At 46.2% G+C, this 14,102-nt stretch overlaps 1 protein-coding gene across 1 annotated transcript in view; it reads left to right on the top strand.

The window, feature by feature from the left end:
- The window catches only part of Bach1 (BTB domain and CNC homolog 1), a 38,532-nt gene that overhangs the window by 14,075 nt on the left and 10,355 nt on the right, over window positions 1-14,102 (top strand). The window contains exons 2-4 of the mRNA XM_041678557.1: window positions 5,461-5,754; window positions 9,000-10,346; window positions 13,498-13,704. Coding sequence (XP_041534491.1) covers window positions 5,521-5,754; window positions 9,000-10,346; window positions 13,498-13,704 — 1,788 coding nt within the window. The 5' untranslated portion in view covers window positions 5,461-5,520. The remainder of the gene's footprint in view (window positions 1-5,460; window positions 5,755-8,999; window positions 10,347-13,497; window positions 13,705-14,102) is intronic.

Here is a 14,102-nt window from a genome sequence, read left to right as displayed (position 1 = left end):
TCAAAAACCCAACAACCCAAAGAAAACAAAAACCAAGAAAACAAAACAGACTGGCCATTACTTAACTCTGTAACTGTTGAGATTGGGAAAAGAGAGAGACCCAGCCCGAATCAAGGTGCACCTCAGTGCAAGGTTCTTAGGGACGTTTTCTGCGTTTAGAAAGTCCGTGTGCTGCAAAAGCAGAAGGGGGCAGGAAGACACTACAGGGGAGGGAAGGGGAACTAGGGGGAGGAGAGGTGTGGGGGGAGGACGGAGAGGGCAAGGACCAACGTGCTGAAGCCTACTGCTTTCTATGCTGACTTCACATTTGAATATTAAGAAGTTCCCGCGTCTTTAACTGCAGAGCATTTGAACCCTGCTCTCCGGGTCTTCCTGAGCACCAGCCTTTGAAACTTTGCCCCTTTGAGTGGTGCTGTCGGCGCTTTCGCTTTACTCTTCTTCCTTAGAGCTTAAAAAAAATAAGTTTACCGTGATCCCTGGCGAGTTCCACCCTAGTTTTCCTTAAGGCTAAGGGAGCTAACCCAGAGATGTGCTGTCAGGGCTGGGTGACTGATATTTAAGCCTCCGAGAGGGTAAAGGAACTAGCAGCTCTCGGTTACTGGTTTATTCCTCCTTCTGGCTTTTTCCTGGCCTGTGAGCCAAGTCTCAGGAAGACAGTGCTGGGTTAAATTTCCACCAAGCTTTTGATATTAAGGGTTTTTTTTTTTTTAAACTTAATGAAAACATGTTTTTGAGTATTCTTTTCTATGGGCAGCCTCACCTTAATTTTTAACATTTTAAAGAAAAATAAAAGAAAGCCCTTAAGGCCAAAGGACTAAATGTGTACAAACCATAGTGTGCCTGTCTGTCACCTCCTCGAAAGAGTGATATAAGGCCAGCTCCCAGATTTCAGGACACTCCCATTGTGGGTAGCTTGGTGTGGGATTCAGGAACTAACTTGGGGAGTTAGAAGCTTATCAAGGGTCAAGATAGATACCAGGTCCAGGAGTTTGCCATCAAACCCCCTGCCTTTCAGTTAGGTGGCCATGAAGTCACAGCAGGGGATGCTGATGGGGGAGACAGAAGTTTCAAGGAGAAGACACATCCAGGGGACTGGATCAGCTGCGGATCCAGAGTGTCATTTACGAAGAAAAGCCATGATGAGTGTTTTTCTTTTTATCAGATAAACATTTTTTTAATTTATTTATTAAAGATTTCTGTCTCTTCCCTGCCACCGCCTCCCGTTTCCCTCCCCCTTCCCCAATCAAGTCCCCCTCCTTCTGATGTCCTTCGTCAGTACTTGTCTAGACATATGGATATTCATGCACACACACAGGATTAACAAAACTCTTTTGACATATTTTTTCTCATTAATTAAATAGTACAATTAAATGAAAAATGGCCAGCTTTTATTTTGATACTTACCATCAATACCTTTGGGTATCTTGAATTGCTGCCTTATTTACCCTGGATCCTCGTGCTCATTTTGAGCACCTAAGTCACATTTTTGAATGGGCCTTTCTTTCCTTTGTGTTCCTGTGGTACTCAGTGCACAGACAGAACTTGTGTCACTGTTCAGTGAAGTCCGAATGTTTAGATGGCAGTCTTGTTTCCTGTACCCCCTGCACTGAGACCTAACACACATCATTGTCTTGAGACTGTGGCAAACTGTTCCTTGTACTCTTGCAGCTTCCTGGCCCCATAAAGCCACACCCTAAACCTGTGCTCTGTGAGGCTTTACAGACCTGACCCTGCCATCTCAGGCCATCTCAGATTGAGTTTTCTGGTTTGTACATTATCTGAAGATTAAGAAGTGATGAATCTTAGCCTTTTGTCTTAGTCTCGGTGTGAAAGTGAAAACAGCAGCCAAACAGCAACTGTATTAAAGTGTAACTCATCCATCATGGGTAGAGAACAGAACATCTCCAAACTGAAGTCCAGGAAGCTCTGAAATGCTTGCTCATCCTTCGTCAGCTTGAGGGAATGAGTCAGCAGTTTAAGGCTGGCACCTCTGCTGGAACTGAGACACCCGTGCCTGCCCGGGAGTTAGAGATGTGAGCAGCTGGAGTGTGGTCGTTTGCTGTTAGGTTCGAGAAGTGTTGGCTGGTGCCTGGTGGATGTTAGTAGCAATGCACGGTCACCACGTAGTTAAGGTGTTAGGTAAAAGGATTTCTGGCCGCTTAGTTCGGGACACCCCTGGGCACTGCCCCGCTGTAAGGAGGACAGAGGTCAAGGTGGCTTTGTTGTTGCCATCACTGTAGTGAGGGTGTTTACAGTCGTGGCTCTTCTCTGACTCAGCCGCTTGTGTCGTGTCGTAGCTCCCAGAGGCCTGAGCTGGGATCCTTTGGGCCTGTTGTGGTTCTGGAAAAGTCATCTAAGTGCTTCATTCTGTGAGGTCTGATCAGTGCACTTCCAGTCATGGGTGGAACGTTCGGAAGGTGTCCACGGTCTGGGTTTGGGTTGTATTAAAAATGTCAAGTCGTTCAGCAGCGAGTACCTGTAGCCAGACCAAGTTCCGTCTTCTGTTCTTGGATTGTGGCAGAGCGTAGTCTAGACAGAATTGTGGCATTTAGACTGAGGCCGAATAGGCGAAGAGTCCGCCGCCCGCAGTCGTCCAAGTGGCTGGCGTGTGGACAGTGGAGGCTCTGGGCTCTGCGGGTGAGTGGCAGGTGGGAAGGGCTGTGACAGGAGAGTGGCATGGGCAAGTGGAAGTGATCTGAGAGAGCAGAGGGTTGGCGAGTGACCCGAGAGCCCACCAGCCACGTGACTTTTAAAAACATGCTAAGAAACTGGGTATGACTTTCAGAAACTTGATGAGTTCTAAGGTGTTCAGCAGGGAAGATCAGGCAGAGACAAAATCACTTGAGTGGTGTGAGCTTTGTTAATGTCAGCCCTTCATAAAAAGCTTGCTGGGAGACAGGCCTGTGCTCAGTCCCTTTCCCTTGTCATCCCACAGAAATATCATGACCTCTCAAGGAGGGGCTGAGCTCTAGCTCGTTAATCAGCTTGTCCGAGCTGCCATGCAGCTGTGGAAGAGCTGGGATTTGATCCCAGTTAATCTAAGATTCTCAGTCCCAAGCTGTTAGTGCTGAGACACTCAGGAATCTTTAAACTGAGTCGATCACAACTGTTTTTTTATACCTTTTAGATTTTGAATTTTAATTTGTGTGTGTGGGCATCTGTGTAAGTGTATACACACAAGTGTGTAGGTGATCTCAGAGGCCAGGAAAAGGCATTATACCCTGAAGCTAGAGTTACAGGCAGTTGTGAGCTGCCCAGAGTGGGTGGTGGAATCTAAATTCCTGCCTTCTGCAAGAAATAGCAAGAGCACTTAACCTCTGAACCATTTCTCCAGGCCCTGGCATTATTTTTTTAAATGAAGAGCACATCAGAGTACTTTGTATAGGTGTAAGGGTTAAATGCTAATATATGAAGGTTTTCATATTTTAATTTTATGTAACTACATTGGCACACATGAAAACTTGGGAGGTGTGTAGAAGGATAAGCATTTGTAGAAATAGGACTTGAGTGCACCAGTTAGAGCTGGAGAGAAGTGTAGAGCTCAATGGTAAGGCCAAGGCACCGGGACTCAGCATAGAATTGTATATGTGCGTCTGGCAGGGAGAAGTGTGAGTGAGGAGTGGGTCCCGGAGTTCCATGGGAACAGTGAAATTCCTAATGTAAGCTGTGCTTACTCTACCAATAGGGACCCTGGCCTTAGTGGGTCCTCATGTTTATTCCAGCTCCTGATGCTTGCTGCTCTCAGCTGGGATTCCTAGCACTTGGGGCTGGCATTCTACCAGTCTGAATGCTCATGTCCTTCCTGAGGGACGTGAACCTATGATGTGTAATCTGTGACTGAAAGATGCCCGAGCAGAGGTGATAAACCAGATATGATTCTCTGAGTCTGAAGTAAGCTGTGATCCACTGTACCTCAGAGAAGCAGTGGCCACGAGGCCAGAGGTGGGGGTGGCGTTTCATGGGAGTTACGTTGGGATCCAAAGAACCTTTAGGTTATGCTGTGCCGTTTGTCTTTCCAAGTCGGAAAGCCCTTGTGAGGTGAGACAAGGGCACGCATAGGACTTTGATGACATCGCACACTGATGACAACATCAGTCTCTAAGCTCTCACACTTTGACTTGGCTGTGTGGTGTTCACTAGAATGATCGTGGTAAGTGTAAGACTAACCCACTTTGAAGGTTTTTAGCCTGGGTGGCTGGAAAGCATGAGAGCATCATGGGGCGGTGGTAGCTATGATGATTGCCTTGGCCGGCAGGCTAGTGTGGGCAGCTGCCTTGAAGGAACTCCCACCTATAGGAGACAACAGGATTGGGGAAAGCTAGTCTCAGCTATCCCTAGCAGTTCTTAGTAATTCCTTGTTGCTAACGGAATCAAGAAGAACCATTTTAAGAAGAATCTAGAAGAATCTGACTGCTCCTTTTTTTGTGTGTGGTTTTTTTTTTTTTTTTTTGTAACTAGAACACCGGGGCTTTGAGGTGGAGTGAACTTGCATGGTTCTGGTTTCTCCTTTCTTGTCTTGTATGGCAGTTCTCCTTCACTAATCCCCAGAGTGGGGATCAGATGGTGAATTAGATGGCAGAGGAAATGAATGATGCAGAGAGGCTTATGGGTGTCATCTGTGGGGTGCACACTAGTGGGGGTGCACACAGGCCATGGGGACTGTATGAAAATGCTATCCCTTAGTCTCTTATTGTAGTTTCTTGTGTGTCTCAGGGTACATATATCAGAATTGTCATGCCAGATATAATAAGCATACATGGATTTGGGGTACCTCCTTTCTTTGAGTGCTGGTATTGTGCACATGCTCAAAAACTGTTTGAACACCACTTTATATTCAAATGGTTATACTTTGTCTTACATTGTAACATTTGAGGAAACCAAGGCTTTCTGCACAGGCTAAACCATGCTTTTGGTGATACCATGGCTTTTCCTGACTTTGGCCTCCCAGAGTGCAGCATGTGGAAAGTGAATTCTAAGATGTGTCCTGACACACGGGACCGCTTTTCCTGTGCTGCAGAGTGCACTTGACCTTGTGTTGATTGGAGCCTCTGGATGGGAAGCTAAGCCTGTGCCTAATCGCTCCTCACTGTGGGTGAACAGGGTGTCCATCCCAACGTGAGACCTGGCCATACCCATGAACTGTCTCCAAGTAGAGGGTGGGATTTGGACTGAAGGTTCTGGCCAGCCCTTGGCTCTTAGCTCAGTATTTTTCAAACATCTAGGAAGTCCTGGGCTTAGAAAGTTCTTACTCCTTAAGAGCCTTGCCTTAGAATTACTGTCATCAGCCCGCTTTGCTTGAAGTTTGTTGAATGAATCTAGATTGTCCCTCTGGAGGCTTTTGTCTCCATTCTGTGTTAGTAACAAGTACACATTTTACTTCATGCTGACAGTTTGCTGTTTAAAACACATCTCTCCCCCTCCCCGAATATGTTAAGTGACATCTTCCCTGTGTGTTTGCAGGTCGGTGACAGTTAGAAGCATGCTTTCCACTGCTCTCCCTGATCCCGTCTGCCACCCAGGATGTCTGTGAGTGAGAGCGCAGTGTTTGCCTATGAGTCCTCCGTGCACAGCACCAACGTCTTGCTCAGCCTCAATGACCAGCGGAGGAAGGACGTGCTGTGCGATGTCACTGTCGTGGTGGAGGGCCAGCGGTTCCGAGCCCACCGCTCGGTGCTGGCTGCGTGCAGCAGCTACTTCCACTCGAGAATCGTAGGCCAGCCTGATGCTGAGCTCACCATCACACTGCCTGAAGAGGTGAGGGGCCACAGCGCTGGCCGTCACAACCAACTCTTACCCAGCTACCTTCTGACTATGAACCGAGCACAAGCTCCAGTCTCCCTGAGGAGATGGGCATCTTGGGGAGCATTTCCACAGCAGCCCTTCTCTGGCTTTTGTTGTAGGAGTATTGACGTGTAAAGTTCTCCCTTTGGATGTTCATACTTGTTGGACTGTGGACTATGTGGATACAGTCTCCCCTGATAGATTGTAGCCATTTGGAAGGGTTCTGGCTTAGAGAGTACTGGCTGTGTGACTCTGTCCCATGACTGGACAGCCATGACAGATTTAGGGTGTGTGCATTCTCTCTCAAGACGTCTCCCATGAAAAGCAGGCACCCTGTACGTGTATTTCTCCCTGATATACTTTTTTTCTGAGATTGACTTTATTCTTTGGGAGGAAAGACATGGTCTGTTGTCTTGGCTGGCGAGACGGCTCAGCAGGTAGAGGCTTCTTGTTGGCCGCAGTTCAGTTCCCTGACTCACATAGTGGAAGGAGAGACAGAAGCCTGCAGGTTGTCCTCTGACGTCCACATGCTTGCTGGCACACACCCTCCCACATCCCCCACCCAGTAAACAAACAAACAAATTAATGCTAAACACTAAAATAGTTTAGTGTCGTCCTGGGAGAGCCCTGCCCTGTTTTCCATACACCTTCCCACCCCAGTCTGTGTAACTTCCGCTTGTGAATGCTAGGGTCTCTGCCATCTTCCTAGCTTCCGGGGGCCTGTCTCAGGTGAGGTGGGGCTGCTTGCACTGATTCTCCTGGCTCTGTTTATTGGCGTGTGCTTGGGCAGTTATTGCTCTTAGCATATTTTCACATCAGACCCAAAGGGTTTTAAGGAGACTAGGAGGAAGTGTGTAGAACTTCCGGTGTATGGCATAGTGTGTCATGTTCCCTGTTGGGTGTAATTGGATAATCTGAAAACTAACCCCTAGTGGGGCCTGTGGCTGGTGCTGCATCTTGTCTGTGTCTGTAGGGTTGGGGGTGGTTCAAGGGTACCCACCATTGGTTTTACAAAAGAACATGAATCCCAATGGTGGCATGTTTTCTACAGTTCATGTTTAAGCTATTTAATGTGTCTTTAGAGGTAGAACAAAGTTTCTCTAATGGATTGTTAAGAGAAGATGTATATATTAATATACAAGTATATGTATAGTGTTTACATTTGTATGTTTTATGTTTATTCTGATGATGTATAAATCATGTTTTCAAATATTTGAACTGTTCCATCGCAGTGACAGGTTGAAGACATTACATATATTATTTGGTCGTTTTAGCATATTTTGGAAAAGTTTAATTGAAATTTTTGTTCAGATTGTTATAAATTTTGTATGGTCTTAAGGAATAATGCTCAGCGTTCCATCAGTAACGTTCTGAAAAATTAATAATGTTCCAGCAGGAATGTTGATGAGATGGTTATAGTGTTACAAGCATTAATTAGTTTCTGTGAGTTCTGTGAAGGTTCCGGTATTCTTCGTAGTTACTATCTGGAACCTGCGGATCCCGCATGCTGCTTAGCTAATTCCTTCTTGCGCTTGGGCCCCATTCTCCCTTCCCCTCTTCTGTCTCTAGATGCTGGCCACCACTTTCTGTCCTTTCACAAGAGCCGTAGAAGTGGGACAGTGCAGGGCTATGTGACCGTGTTTTGCCCTTTTTACACTTAGGATAATTTCCTTGATATTATTCAGATTTCTTGTACCAATAGTTTATTCTGTGTTGCTGATGAATACTGTATAATAGTTACATCTTAATTTTCCTCTTTAAAACCCATTGAAGGAACTGAGATTAGTTTCGATTTTTATCTGTTACAGATAAAAGTTGTTTTAGGTTCTTTTGTAAAAAGTTCATTAATTAGGGATAAAAACCAGAATGTTTTTCTGGTAGTAAGGTAGTTGTGCACATTTAATAAGAAACTACCTAGTGACTTTTTGAAGTGTTGTCCACTTGACCTCCCTACCAGCATTGGGAATGACTCAGTTTCGCTGTTCTTGAAGAATGCGGTGGTGTTTAGTTTAGCACTTTCGAGCTAAGGGCTGTGAGAGTAGCGTGTTTTAGGAGAGTCTTAGCGCTTTGGTCAGAGTTTTAAGTGCAGTTTGTATTTTGAACCCAGGGTGAACGCTCTGTGCACATTTGCGGGCTCTTTCCACCCCAGCCGTGCAAACACAGCCTCGGTGTAAATGCACAGGGCACAGGGGTGTGTTCGGAGGCCTTGCCTCCCAGAGCTCTGAGTCTCTGCTGAAGCCATACAGAGGCAGGATTAGAACCTCTGCATCTGGATCATTAAAATATTTTTAGAAATATTTGGCACAAGGCGGTACTCGCCTTTTTTTTTTTTTTTGGTTTTTTTTTTTTTTTTGGTTTTTCAAGACAGGGTTTCTCTGTGGTTTTGGAGCCTGTCCTGGAACTAGCTCTTATAGACCAGGCTGGTCTCGAACCCACAGAGATCTGCCTGCCTCTGCCTCCCAAGTGCTGGGATTAAAGGCGTGCGCCACCACCGCCCGGCTTCGCCTTTTTTTTTTAAAGATTTTTTTTTTTTTATTTTTTAGTGTGTGTGTGTGTGTGCGCGCCCGCGCGTGTGAATGCGGGTGCCAGCAGAGGCATCCGATACCCAGAGCTGGAGTTACAGGCAATTGTGAGCCTTCCCCATGTGGGTGCAGAGAACCAAACTCGGGCTTCTCTGCAAGAGCAGCCAGTGCCATGATCGCTGACCTCTCTCTCCAATCAATACTTTGGTGTATTGTGCTGTTTTTGATAGTTAAGGTATTTCTATAAGTATTTTATAAGTACTTCTCATTTTTAAAAATTCCACTCTATAGTTTATTACTGTTCGTATTGTTTGGCCTTTGGGAACTGCACTAGCCTCAGACACCCGACAAATGCCATTGCCTTTTTCCCCTGGGGGCTATGAGTGGGTCTGTCCTGCTTTATTTCATGGATGACTTCTTTCCAAGTGCGGAAATCACGGTTATGTCTTAAGGAGTAAACCTTATTAATGTGGAATTCCTAAAGTGAGGTTCAGTCCTGTTGAATAGGGGTGGGCCCTACTTTGCCGGTCTCCCTTACTTCTGCATTTCGAGGGCTATCTTTTCTTACAAAGTACCTGTCCAGCCACCACAGATGAGTTCATGGCTCTGCTCTTCTCCTGCTGTCCTGGCTAGACAGCTGTCCGGCTGCTAGTCAGCTGGGAGCGACACGTTTATTTTTGTCTTGTGTGTTAACAGGTGACGGTTAAAGGATTTGAACCTTTGATTCAGTTTGCCTACACTGCCAAGCTCATCCTAAGCAAAGACAACGTGGACGAGGTGTGCAGGTGTGCGGAGTTCCTGAGCGTGCACAATATCGAGGAGTCCTGCTTCCAGTTTCTCAAGTTTAAGTTTCTGGACTCCACCGCGGAGCAGCAAGAATGTGCAAGGAAAAAATGCTTCTCCCCCCACTGTCAGAAAGCAGACTTTAAAATCTCACTTTCAGACCAGAAAGATCTAGAAATCATTGAAGCAGAGGAGTACTTGGAAAAGAAAAGTATTCAGGCCCCTCAGTGTGACCCGCAAAGGTGTCAGGGCAATGTGAAAGCATTGCCCTCTCTCCAGGACAGTGCCAGTCAGACGTGCCAGGCCATGTGCTTGGAGAAGGATGGAGCCCTGGCACTGCCATCTTTGTGTCCCAAGTACAGAAAATTCCAGAAAGCGTTTGGAACTGACAAGATTCGTACTCTAGAATGTGGCATCAAAGATGTCCATGCTGCTTCTGTCCAACCAAACGAGACATCTGAACTCGAGTGTTTGGGGGGAGCACAAGGCTTTGCAGAGTTACAAGTGATTTTAAAATGTGAAGGAGCGAAGCCAGCCATGGAGAGTGAGGAGACAAAGCGCAGAGACCCTACCCCTCAGTGCCCCGTGGCGCAGACAGAAGCGGCTCCTTTCCCTCACTGTTCTGCAGACCCTCACGGGCTCTATTCCCTGCCACTCCTACAGGCATACGACCAGTCGGGTGACTTGGGCTTTGCTGGGGTGCAAAGCAAAACAGTGAAAGCAGAGAAACCTTTGTCAGCTCCAGATGCACAGGAAGAGAAACCGTTCAGTGAAAATCAGGATTTATACCTGAAATCTGAGACGGGCCCCAAAGAAGACAGCAGCAGCCTTACTTCTGGTGATCGGAGTAGCGTGGAGAGGGAGGTGGCGGAGCACCTGGCCAAAGGCTTTTGGAGTGACATTTGCAGCACAGACTCGACTTGCCAAACGCAGTTGTCACCTGCTGCGGCCAAGGAGGGCTCAGAACAGGGCTTCTCGCAAAGGCGGTCCGAGTGTCCCTGGTTGGGTATCAGGATCAGCGAGAGCCCAGAGCCAGGCCAGCGGACTTTCACAACTCTCAGTTCCGTCAACTGCCCCTTTATAAGTACTCTGAGTTCTGAAGGCTGCTCGAGCAACTTGGAAATTGGAAACTACGATTACGTGGCAGAGCCTCCGCAGGAGCCTTGTCCGTACACTTGCGTGATCAGCCTGGGCGATGACTCTGAGTCTGACACAGAAGGTGACAGTGAGTCCTGTTCTGCCAGGGAGCAGGAATGTGAGGTGAGTGGACGTGTGCTCTCACTGCGCGCGCGGCCTAGCGGAGGGAGGGGGGGAGGGAGGGGGAGACCACGTGACAGATGCGGCGTGGTGAGCCGGATGTATGGAGTTTGAAAGACTACTGTGTGTGTGTATGTTTCACGTGGTATGCGTATAGATCATGGGGGAGACCCCCACATGGGCAGTGTAACTTTTGTAATCAGATGCCCCAGCAGGGAGAAAGGATAGCAATGTTGTCATTGGTGGTTAATGGTAACTTTTGGAAGAAAACATCATGTTCATAGCCCCAGATCGTCAAACCTGAGAACAGTCTGGTATATGAGCCGTGGTTGGCCCTGAGGAGCTGCAGGGTTCTGGCATGTAGGGACGTTTTCGTAGACCTAATTTTTCTTATACATTGCTTTTAATTATTAATTTATTTTATTTTTCTTTAGCCATTTTAGTCATTAGTTTAATGAATATCTCAATAATTCAGCTTGGTAATATGTAGCTACTGACTTAAATTAGCCACATCAAGCTTGCCCAATGCTTTTGGTGTGTATAAGTTTATATTTACTACGTAATACCTACTTTGTGTAACATTCTGCTTCAGTGATAGTAAGTAGGGACCCGTGCATTAGAAATTAAGTTTCTTTAGTTTGCAAAAGTCACTGAGGCCATCCTCACTTTGCTTTTATAAGGAATTCTTAATCACACTTCTCTTTTTGTGCGTGCCTTACTTGCTCTTTAGTCTGTGGTGGCCCGGGGTCTGTCCTTGGAAGGGTCCTAGAGCACAGAACGGTGTCAACACTCATTTCTGTATCAACAGCATTTCTCTGGAATGAAAAGTCACTGAACACCTATGTCCCATTTCCCTCCTCCCAGCCTATAGCTCGCCGTTAGCTCTCGCTATTGGTTGCCTGTTACAGTTACTGCCCATAGTAGGTGAGATAAGTAGGGCTTGCTCGCCAGAATTTGCTTGATTTTACTTAGGATAGTGTTCTTCACGTAGCAGGCTTTCTTATAAGGCTGAGTAATAATAGGTCGCAGTGTGTGTGTATGCCACGTTGTCATTATCTGCTCACCTCTGTCTGTCTTGGCCATTGTCAGTGAATGCAGAAAGACAGACGTCACTTGGGAGATCTGATTTCAGGAGACTCCGGGCCACATGGCATGCACACAGTTTTCATTTCTGCGAGAGCTTGACGGTGGCTTTCATAGCAGATTGCTGGTCCCTGCCAGCCATGTACAAAGAGCCATTTCTCCATGCCCAGTCTTCATCGTGGTCTTTCGCTTTGCAGCGAGTCGAGGGTGTTAGTCTGAAGAGGCTGCCTTTCCCTGGCTTTGGGAGGAGATGGATTGCAAAGCCAACGGGGTGCAGTCACTGGCGCCTTCAAAACAGATGAGAAAGTAGTCCAGGAAAAAGTATTCCTAACTTGTTTTCACAGTGTCTCCATTGGCAAGTGAGATGTATAGCTTTTTAAATAAGTCATATGAAGCTACATTTTTGGCAGAAGTTTTATGAAGTGCTATAGAGATGACTGGCACAATTACTCCAGTACTGCACAGTGCCATTGCAGTGTGGTGGTATTCAAAGATAAAGTGGATTTTATTACACACTAAAAATACGTTAACGTAGTAGACAGTAAAGTACATATTACCGTAGAGCAGTAGATGAATTCCTGTTTGAATGCGGTGCTGTGTGGTGGCTGTGTCTGGTTCGCTGCAGTGTTTGCCTTCTGGATGCTCTCCCAGCCAGGAGTCGTCAGCTGAACTGTCCGTTCTTACTGGGGTGGATTCTGTAGAAACTGGAAAGCAGAGGCCTTTGTTTAAGGATTTATCTTACTTAGGTGCATATCTGTTTGGCCGTGTGCCATGTGCATATGTGTGCTGGTGCCCGCAGAGAGCAGAGGGTGGGATCCCCGGAGCTGGAGTCAAAGGCAGTGGTGAGCTGCCTGACCTGACGGGCGCTGGGTGTAGAACTCAGCTCCTCTGCAAGGGCAGGGAGCACTCTGAAGCTCTGTATTGCTCCAGCCCATGGTCTTTTCATAACACGTTAAACACGTTAAACTCTGAGGAATGTGACGCGTGTCTTCATCCGTAGCTGATATGCAGTGCGTGTCTTCATCTGTAGCTGATATGCAGTGTGTGTCTTCATCTGTAGCTGATGTGCAGTGTGTGTCTTCATCTGTAGCTGATGCGCAGTGTGTGTCTTCATCTATAGTTAATGTGCAGTGTGTGTCTTCATCTGTAGCTGATGTGCAGTGTGTGTCTTTATCTGTAGTTAATGTGCAGTGTGTCTTCATCTTTAGCTGATGTGCAGTGTGTGTCTTCATCTGTAGTTAATGTGCAGTGTGTCTTCATCTTTAGCTGATGTGCAGTGTGTGTCTTCATCTGTAGTTAATGTGCAGTGTGTCTTCATCTTTAGCTGATGTGCAGTGTGTGTCTTCATCTGTAGTTAATGTGCAGTGTGTCTTCATCTTTAGCTGATGTGCAGTGTGTGTCTTCATCTGTAGCTGATGTGCAGTGTGTGTCTTCATCTGTAGTTAATGTGCAGTGTGTGTCTTCATCTTTAGCTGATGTGCAGTGTGTGTCTTCATCTGTAGTTAATGTGCAGTGTGTCTTCATCTTTAGCTGATGTGCAGTGTGTGTCTTCATCTGTAGCTGATGTGCAGTGTGTGTCTTCATCTGTAGTTAATGTGCAGTGTGTGTCTTCATCTTTAGCTGATGTGCAGTGTGTGTCTTCATCTGTAGTTAATGTGCAGTGTGTGTCTCCATCTGTAGCTGATATGCAGTGTGTGTCTTCATCTGTAGTTAATGTGCAGTGCGTGTCTTCATCTGTATCTGATGTGCAGTGTGTGTCTTCATCTTTAGCTGATGTGCAGTGTGTGTCTTCATCTGTAGCTGATGTGCAGTGTGTGCCTTCATCTGTAGTTAATGTGCAGTGCGTGTCTTCATCTGTAGCTGATGTGCAGTGTGTGTCTTCATCTGTAGCTGATGTGCAGTGCGTGTCTTCATCTGTAGTTAATGTGCAGAGTGTGTCTCCATCTGTAGCTGATGTGCAGTGTGTGTCTTCATCTGTAGTTAATGTGCAGTGCGTGTCTTCGTCTGTAACCGATGTGCAGTGCGTGTCTTCACAGTAGTCATGGTTCCTGATGTTTCTTTCACATCTCAGGTAAAACTGCCATTTAATGCTCAGCGAATAATCTCGCTCTCGCGGAATGACTTCCAGTCCCTGTTGAAGATGCACAAACTGACCCCAGAGCAGCTGGACTGTATCCACGACATCCGCAGGAGGAGTAAGAACAGAATTGCCGCGCAGCGCTGTCGCAAGAGGAAACTGGACTGTATTCAGAACCTTGAATCAGAAATCGAGAAGCTGGTAAGTGGGCGGGTTTCTCGATGTTATTAAAGCCCTGCTCTTTCATTTTACAGATAGTTATTTAAATTCTAAGGAAGGTTCAGAGTCCAAATACCATTTTAAGAGAAATGAAGATGTGCAGAAAGATTAGAAGATGTGAAACAAGGTTTCATTGACTGCTTTGGTTATGTATGCAGTCTGCATTTTTAGCATGAGATGCTGAGATGTGCAGGTGGGGAACTATTTCTGAGTTGGTTTATTAAAATGATTTTCCAATTTAATGACTCTTCTAGCTAATCCTTAGTGGTTGAATAAAGATTAAAGTAATTATACAGTTCTTTATGATGTTTGATGTCTATAAAAACTTGTTTTCCAGTTGGGTAGAACTGTGGACCTGAATTACCTGTTTGGGTTGATAC

This window comes from Microtus oregoni, unplaced genomic scaffold, assembly GCF_018167655.1.
Source record: "Microtus oregoni isolate MIOR12 unplaced genomic scaffold, Mior012 000030F_ref0000283, whole genome shotgun sequence".
NCBI lineage: Eukaryota > Metazoa > Chordata > Mammalia > Rodentia > Cricetidae > Microtus > Microtus oregoni.
The sequence above is the reverse complement of the archived record's forward strand: the minus strand, read 5'-3'. Positions and strand labels throughout refer to the sequence as shown.